Source organism: Cebus imitator, unplaced genomic scaffold, assembly GCF_001604975.1.
Source record: "Cebus imitator isolate Cc_AM_T3 unplaced genomic scaffold, Cebus_imitator-1.0 Scaffold45, whole genome shotgun sequence".
NCBI lineage: Eukaryota > Metazoa > Chordata > Mammalia > Primates > Cebidae > Cebus > Cebus imitator.
In genome coordinates, this window is record NW_016107360.1 from 7,534,557 (window position 1) to 7,543,955 (window position 9,399).

Genomic DNA, 9,399 nt, shown 5'->3' on the forward strand with positions numbered 1-9,399 from the left:
AATCCAGTAGTCTTCTGTTAAGCTAAACGTTAAGATATGTATAAACATAAAGCGTGGCTATTCATCTTACTAAACTTTTATTTTTTGTTTTGGGAAATAGCTTTTTTATTTATGTAGATAGATAATTGGTTTCTTATTTTCAAATGAATTAATACTAAGTTTCTCAGTTTTCATTTCAAATGTGGTAATTATCAATGTAAGTAACCCATATAAACATTCTTCGGGGTCCTTAATGATTTTGAAGAATGTAAAGGAGTCCTGAGACCAAAAAGTTTGAGCGCTTCTGTCCTTAGGCATCCATTGTACATAATAAATTAACTTTTTCTATGCAGCTGTAGAATGATACTAGTTTTGCCTCATTTTGCAAGACTTGAGAAAATTGATGCTCAAATCATTTTCTGTGTTCTGTGGTTCAGATGAAGAATTCTGGTTGAGCCTGGCTGTAAGGAATAGGAGGCAATTAGGGGGACAATGTTCCTTTAGATAGAGTGGTTATCTATTCCTGGGAGGCAGTATTGGAGCTGAGTCCTGAATACAGAGAGGGTGTCAGTTATGGGAAGATTTGGGGGAAACATTCCTGGCAGTAGGACTAGCTATTGCAAAGGCCCTGAGGTAAGAACAAGGTTGTCAGTGTTTATGGACTAGTAGGGCCTGAATCACTGGAGGAGAGTAAACAAGGGAAAGTAATATGATAATAAGGCCAGAGAGATAGCCAGGGGCCAGATCATGTTGGGCCTAATTGCACTGGGCAGGCAGCCATGAAGAACTTTAAGCAGGAGAGGGACGTGATCTGATTAGAGAAAGCTAATTCAGCATGCTGTGTGTGGGGAGAAAAGGTCTGCTGGGAGCAGAGGCAAAAGTCGAGGCAGGGAGACAAGTTAGAAGACATTGCTCCTCGTGGCTAGGTTAGAGTTCATAGCAGTGAAGACAGAATTGGTCATATTTGGGTTCTCTGTTGGAGCTTGAACTGGCAGGATGCTGATTAATTAGATATAGGGAAAGAGAAGTCCAAGATGATTCCTAGGGTTAATCAGATATAGGGAAAGAGAAATCCAAGATGATTCCTAGGGTTTTTTGGCCTGAGCAGTCAGTAAAGATGGGAAAGACAAGTCACTAGAAGGAATCCAGGGTTCTGCTTTGAACACTTAGTCTTTCCTTTATTCCAAAGCAGGCATCCTTGGAGTTAATAATAACTGGGTTACAAGGAATTCTTTTAGAAAACATCTTGAACATTTTTTTCCTTTCTTAGTAAGTTTGCCCAGTTATAAAAGTTACAGCTTTTAGGCCTGATGTGATAGCTCATGCCTGTAATCCTATCACTTTGGGAGGCCGAACCAAGTGGATTACTTGAGCCCAAGAGTTTGAGACCAGCCTGGGCAACATGACGAAACCCCATCTCTACCAGGGTGTGGTGGCACATTCTTATAGTCCCAGCTAGTTAGGAGGCTGAGATGGGAGGATCACCTGAGCCTAGGAAGTTAAGGTGGCAGTGAGCCACTGCACTCCAGCCTGAGTGACAGGAGTGAGATCCTGTCTCAAAAAAAAAAAAGTTACAGCTTTTGCTATAGAAAACTTGGAAAGTACAGAAATATGTAAATAAAATTAAAGTAACTTGGTATCGCTGGGCGCGGTGGCTCAAGCCTGTAATCCCAGCACTTTGGGAGGCCGAGGCGGGTGGATCACGAGGTCAAGAGATCAAGACCATCCTGGTCAACATGGTGAAACCCCGTCTCTACTAAAAATACAAAACATTAGCTGGGCATGGTGGCATGTGCCTGTAATCCCAGCTACTCGGGAGGTTGAGGCATGAGAATTGCCTGAACCCAGGAGGCGGAGGTTGCAGTGAGCCGAGATCATGCCATTTCACTCCAGCCTGGGTAACAAGAGCGAAACTCCATCTCAAAAAAATAATAATAATAATAAATAAAATAAAATAACTTGATATCACAGAGATAACTACTACATTTTAGTATATTTGTTTCAAAATATACACACACAAACATATTTCTTATTTATGTATAATTGACCCTTGAACAACATAGAGTTTGGGAGCACTGATCCTCTGTGCAGTCAAAAATCCGCATATAAGCTTTGACTCCCCAAAAGCTGAACTACTAATAACCCAAAAGAAAGTGTAACAAAGAAAATCATAAGGAAAAGAAAATATATTTACCATTCATATAGTGGAAGTGGATCATCATAAAAGTCTTCATCCTCATTGGCTTTATATTGAGTAGACAGAGGGAGAGGTGGGTTTGGTCTTGCTATCTCAGGAGTGGTAGAGGCAGAAGAAAATCCGTGTACAAGTGACAAGTGGCCCTGTATAGCTGTGTGTACAGTTGACCCTTGAACGGAACTGCAAGGGTCCACTTGTACAGGGATATAAAAGATGTTCATATGTGGGGGTGTGTGTGTGTGTGCGTATGTATACCTATGCACATATACGTATACATATATATAATTAGGATCATAATCTAGTTGTTTTCATTTTTGAGACAGAGTTTCACTCTTGTTGGTCGGTGGGAGTGCAGTGGCGCGATCTTGGCTCACTGCAACCTCCACCTCCCAGGCTCAAGCGATTCTCCTGCCTTAGCCTCCCAAGTGACTGAGATTATAGGCATATGCCACCACACCCAGCTAATTTTTGTATTTTTAGTAGAGACAGGGTTTTGCCGTGTTGGCCAGGCTGGTCTTGAACTCCTGGCCTCAGGTGATCCACACGCCTCAGCTTCCCAAAGTGCTGGGATTACAGGCATGAGCACCCAGCCCATAATCTAGTTTTATATTCTAATTTTTGCTTTCAGTTTGTCATAGTACTAAAAATACTAGAATGAGCATCCTTATACGTAGAAACCTTTGTTTACATATGTAACTATTTCCCAAGGTTAAATCCTAGAAATTGTATTATAAGTCACAGGATGTGAATGTTCTTCAGGCTTGTGATGCTTATTAACAATTACCCCTCCCAGAAAACTTGTACCATTTTAATTCCCTTAACAGTAATTTAGAAAATGATACATTTCACCATATTTGGAAAAACAGTAAATATCAGCGTTTAAAATTTCTGCCAGTCTGATAAGTAAAGCATTTTATCTCTATTTTAAGTTGTATCTAACTTTATTTCATTTATTTACTATTTGATTTTTTTGTGAATTGCCTGTTCATTATCTTTGCCCAAATTCATTTACTTTTCTCATTTATTTGTAAGAGCTATTTATACATTAGGGCATTAGTTCTTCTCTTGTCATATATGTTAAAATTATAATGTTCCTAGTGTACCATTTGCCTTACAATTTTGCTTAGTGCAGTTTTTGGCAGAAATTTTTAAATAAAAGTTTGAATATAAATGTAGTCAAATGTTTCTCTTTGTTATTAATTCCATTCCACTTATCTTTAGAAAATTCTTCCCCATTTAAAGATCAAAATAACCAACTATATTTTACTATAATTTTATACTTTATTAAACATTAAAGAGTGTAGGCGTTAGGTTTCTTTCTTGTGATTATGAAAATTTTCTAATAACTTTAGGTATTTTCTTGTTTAGCACTTCTAGCTTTTCTATCAGAATTATTGGCATTTATTTTAAAGATTCCAATTGATTCCTCACTTCAGGTTTTACAGACATTTCACCAGAGGAATTGAGGCTTGAATACCATAACTTCTTAACCAGCAATAACTTACAGAGTTATGTAAGTTTGTTTCCTCTTCACCTACCGCAATAACAGATGAGCTGTTCATTACTGCTTTCTTTATCGTGGCTTGTGTTTTGGCAAAACTGATGAGGTCTATGATCTTTTTTCAGGAGAAGGCTATTTTTCTTTTCTATATTGTTTTCATTGAAGTTGGTTGGTTATTAAAATGGTAATATATTTTTACTGTAATAATTAGGAATATTACTATTTTTATTATAAATTACCCAACAGTCAGTCCCAGAAATCGAACCCTTTTATCATCTGACAACATCTATTGAACATATGTTAGGTGCAGATCCAATGATAAATGCTAGAAAAACAACGTTGAGTAAGATACAGTCTGTAATACAGATTAACATCCTCATATATCAAATATCAAAAAAAAAAAAAATATTGACTAGAATAAGTTGGGTACCTGAAGGAAGCAGTTTAAATAGTATGTTCTTCTGTTTCTACAGTCATGATTATACATTTCAACTAGTACATATGTTCACCTCCCCTCCAAATACAACTAACTGCATGTTGCCAGGTACTTGTGATATTAACCAGGTGATACAAAGAGTTGAACAGGGAGAGGGAACTGGAGTTGGAATATCTTTGACAAATAGGCCAAGTCAATGCATATTTTGCAAGTTATGAGCCATAAAACTGTTACATAAACCTTTTGTCATTTTGGCAAATAAATTCATGAAGTTTTTATTGAAGAAACTAACTTAAACATACAATATTGAACTGTTATTTTTTTGTCTTCCCTTTTCAGGTAAATTCTGTTCAACGTTTAATAAATCAATGGAGGAACAGGGTAAATGAACTGAAAAGTCTAAATATATCAACTAAAGTAGCTTTGGTGAGTATGGGAGAGTTTTTTGGAGGGAAGTGTCTTACCTATTGCTTTTTTGCAGAGTATATTTTACCTTAGATTTGGAAAGTAAAACAAAAATTTTTCATCAAGAATTATGAAACACACATTCTCATAATAGCATCACAAGAGTCAGGGTCTTGAAATAGTTTTCTGTGTGTTCCTTGGTCAGAAAGCAGAAATAATTATGCTTTTTAAAAGCTTTTTAGCGTCAAGTTTTTAACTTTGGTAGTGCTGGTTTTGAAAATGGCAAACTATTACATAAATTTAAGTATATAATGTTATCTGTGTGTAAAAAGATATTACTTTGAACGATTTTATGAATGCACATTCAAAATATAATGTATAATTTTGTGACCAAAGAATACAGTATATTCCTTGTCTTAAACAGAAATGCCAGCCAGGCGCGGTGTCTATGCCTGTAATCCCAGTACTTTGGGATGCCAAGGTAGGCGGATCACCTGAGGTCAGGAGTTCGAGACCAACCTGACCAACATGGAGAAACCCCATCTCTACTAAAAATACAAAATTAGCTGGGTGTGGTGGCGCATGCCTGTAATCCTAGCTACTTGGGAGGCTGAGGCAAGAGAATCGCTTAAACCCAGGAGGCGGAGGTTGCAGTGAGCCGAGATGGTGCCATTGCACTCCAGCCTGGGCAACAAGAGTGAAACTCTGTCTCAAAAACAACAACAACAACCAAAAATGCCTTTGGAAGATGTATACCACCTGTCTCCAAAGATCTATGGTCCTAACTGTAGCAAGTTCATTTATCTTTGTAAATAAAGTTTTGATGTTTCTACACCCATTAAAAAGTTCTTAAGAACTTATTTTAAAATAAGATGTTCACATTTATAGTTTTAATATTTCCAGTTTCTCAGGTGGTTTGTTTCTACTTAGTATAAAGGATATGAGAGTACTATCTGCCTAAAGTTAGTGGACATTTGACAGTCCCAACACCTTACCTCTTTCTCAAATATGTGCTTCCTGAATAACTAGACTCTTGTGCAAGCTAATTTTTCACCTTTCAGTTGTTGTAATGCTATTTGAATTTAGTGGGACTTCTTGGAAGTAATCTGTCCTTGTGTAAGAGGTGGCCCACCATCACCAGAGATGAGAGCTTAAAGAGAAAGGATAACCGAGTCCAAAGAACTGTGGAACTTCCCTTAGGGCTGGAAGGCCCCCAGTCTTTGCTAACTGCCCAGGGCCCCTCCATAAGTGAGGCTCTGGAACAACCCACCCATAGCTGACTTAACATGTATCAATACTTCATGCCTTCTTTATACTGAATGGTAATCCATTGTATGGATATATTATAATTTGTTTATCATCTGCCATTAAATGAATATTACACTGAGGGAGAGAAGCCAGACCAAAATAATAATAATAATAATGTAGACCATGTGATTTCATTTGTGTGAAACTCTGGAAAAGACAAGTCTCATTTGTAGTGATAGAAAGCAGATAGAGTGGTGCCAGGGACCAGGACTGGAAGGTGATACAAAAGAACTTTTAGGGAACAGGAATGTTTTCAATCTCGATTGCGGTGATTGTGAGTTTGTCAGAACTCACTGAAATATATAAATAAAATGGATGCATTTTATTGTATTAGGCTTTACCTCAAAAAAGTTGATTTTTTTTTAGGGGTTCCAAATGAAATAAATCACTTATATTTGCTTGGGATGATTAAGAAACACTCTTGGAAGGAAGGAGCAAGTACAAAGTTCCTTGAAAAGAGATTAAGATTTCAGTAAGCAGAGATGTAAGACACTTCTACAGCATGGAATGGCAAGAACATAAAGTACTTTCAGGAATGGGAAATGTTTAATGGATTTTAGTTGTAAGCTTTTAATGGTATAATTGTGGATTTACTTCTTTTCAAGTATTAGAGTAGACTGGGTATTCTATAAAGGTCCCTTATACCTAATAATTAGATTTCTCGATAAATGCAGATTAACCTTACAGACACTGAAAAAAAGTTATTAAAAAATATTTTCTGATTATAATATCTGCTCATTGTAGAAATTTAGAAAGTATAAAAAAGCATAAATAAAATTTAAATTACTCATAATTCATCAGCCAGAGACAGTCACTGTTAACTTACCAATGTATTTTTATGCGTATTCATATTATTATTAGTTGTGATTATACCGTTTATACAGTATTATATCATATCCTTTCAACATCATATTATGGGCATTTTCCATGTTAAACATTTAACTTTGCATTTTTTAATGCACTTTTTTTCTTTTCTTTTTTCTGAGTCAGAGTCTCACTTTGTCACCCAGCAATGAGCCTCCTACCTGAAGCTCCCAAGTAGCTGGGACCACTGGCTAATTTTTTGTAGAGATGGGGGATCACTGTGTTGCCGAGGCTGGTACAAAACTCATAGGCTCAAGCACTGCTCCTGCCTCAGCCTTCCAAAGTGCTAGGATTACAGGTGTGTGCCACCACACCCGGCCTTTAATGCACACTTTTAAAAATTGAATTTGGCCATAAAGTGTATGGAAAAGGTACTGGAGCGTTATTCATCAAGAACTTTATTATTTGCACACTTTTTTTTTTCCAGCTCTCTGATGTAAAGGACAGAGTAAATCAAGCAGCACCTGCGTTTGGATTTGGCAGTAGTCAAGCAGCAACGTTTGTGTCACCAGGTAAGTGATAAAGTAATGCAGGACTTCACTGATTTAGAAAAATTAGATTTTATAGGTTTCAAATTACAAGCCTGAATCACCATTTTAAATTACCTTTGTAAATTCTAGAACCTTCCATTATAGAGCCTCAAAAAGACATTTAGGCTTTAGAAGTACATTTTATGAATGGTTTTTCGGGAGTTTCATAGAAGTACATAGCTATGAAAGCAGCACCTTTGAGAACTTTCTTGTCACTGTGTATAAGAGCATAGCATTGTCCTCAAGTGGCAGCTCTGGTGAGGTAAGTAGAAACCAAAGTGAAAGTCCATTCCCTAGTCCCTGAAGTTTGTCCTTGGGTGACGGTTGATCAAGGTGAAAATAGGATTGTTAGCAGGAAAGACAGGAAGCAGAGTTTACGGAGTTGTTCTAGCCTCTCATTTTTACTTTTCTCCTCTCTTCCTTCCAGTAAGCTTCTCAGCACTGAAACATGACAGAAATAAGAAAAAAAAATGGGGGGAGGAAATAATTGTGATGTTTTTCTGACTGTAAGAGATTATTTTTTTCTTTTTCTGTTTTTTGTAGGCTTTCCAGTCAATAACAGCAGCAATGATAATGCTCAGAACTTTAGTTTTAAAACAAACTCTGGATTTGCCACTGCCTCATCTGGAAGCCCTGCTGTTTTGGGGAGTTCCCCAGCATTTGGAGCTGCAGCCTCTGTTAGTTCAGCTATCTCTACTTCTGCTCCAGCTTTTGGATTTGGGAAACCTGAAATCACATCTGCTGCATCATTTTCATTCAAAAGCCCTGCAGATTCCAGCTTTGGATCACCTGGGTTTTCAGGACTTACAACTTCCTTGGCAACAGGTCCCATCAGCGCTCCAGTGGCCCCGGCCTTTGGAGGTGGCAGTTCTGTGGCTGGTTCTGGTAGTCCAGGCTCACATTCTCACACTGCTTTTTCCAAGCCATCCAATGACACTTTTGGAAATAGCAGCATATCTACTTCTTTCTCAGCCCCAAGCAGCATCATTGCCACAGATAATGTGTTATTCACACCCAGAGATAAACTGACAGTACAAGAACTGGAACAATTTCAATCCAAGAAATTTACTCTGGGAAAAATTCCATTAAAGCCTCCACCTCTGGAGCTTCTAAATATTTAAAAGGGCAATTTTAAATACAAAAAAGAATGGTGTTTGAAATTGTTTTTTAGATAAAGGTGCATATATGCATACATACATATATTCATAAGGAATATAAATTTCCAATAAATACTAGTGATTTTTAATTTTATTTTTTTCTTAAGTCTAAATATTTAAGTAAAAAGTTACAAAAACTCAGCAAGGGAATTGTTTTCTACTGTAATTATGAATGGAACTGAAAAACTGCATGAATAAAGTACCTTTCTCATGCTCTACCACTTTACTATCTCACGATTTAAAGTTTAAAAAAAATTTTTTTGGAAGGAGATAATTTCTGGAACTATTAGGGGGAACATGCTCAAATATTTAGCCTACTTTTAGAATACACATTAGTAGCATGACTTCATGTTAAAGATTCTGTCAGAGATAAATCACAGTTTGTAAAGAGTGACAAGCTTTTATGTTTAGAACCTTGGGAGCATTTCCCCCTGTAATTTTGGTTCCTTCTCAACTTTGGCAGTCTCATAGACTGCTGTTTGAGTTTTCTTCAACAATCTTATTTTGGCCTCACTTTTATATAATTCTGTTTATTCATCACATTAGTCTGTCAAATGGTTGAGTTGTAAGACAAACAAATTGTGATGTCATGTGAATTAATAATGTGTGTAGTGGGGTCAGGATTCACCAGTTTCTGTTTCTAGATCTTCTCAGGCATGGCCAGGTACGGTAACTCACACCTGTAATCCCAGCACTTTAGAAGGCCAAGGCAGGTGGATCACCTTGAGGCCATGAGTTTGAAACCAGCCTGGTCAATATGGTGAAACCCCATCTCTACTAAAAATACAAAAAATAAACTGGGCATGGTTTTGGATCTCCCTGTGTCCTCAGATTGAGAGAGTAAGATTTATATCTTATGTATGAATGATCCAGGAAGCTAAAGGCCTGTCACAAGTTGAGGCAGGTATGTCAGAGTTCTGTGCTTTCTCAGCCCTCAAAAATTACATAGGTAGCACTACCACAGCATTTACTAATGTGGGTCTGGCATTTAGCTGATTTTTCTAAGTGAAAATAAAGGCTTA

At 37.2% G+C, this 9,399-nt stretch overlaps 1 protein-coding gene across 2 annotated transcripts in view; it reads left to right on the top strand.

The window, feature by feature from the left end:
• NUP42 (nucleoporin 42) overlaps positions 1-8,598 on the top strand; it is a 17,218-nt gene extending 8,620 nt beyond the window's left edge. Inside the window, exons 4-7 of one of the 2 annotated variants that reach the window (XM_017526982.2) lie at positions 3,613-3,689; positions 4,453-4,539; positions 7,118-7,202; positions 7,764-8,598. In XM_017526982.2, coding sequence (XP_017382471.1) covers positions 3,613-3,689; positions 4,453-4,539; positions 7,118-7,202; positions 7,764-8,341 — 827 coding nt within the window. In that variant the 3' untranslated portion in view covers positions 8,342-8,598. The remainder of the gene's footprint in view (positions 1-3,612; positions 3,690-4,452; positions 4,540-7,117; positions 7,203-7,763) is intronic. The other variant, XM_017526983.2, reaches the window with a different exon arrangement.
• The last annotated feature ends 801 nt before the right edge of the window (positions 8,599-9,399 follow it).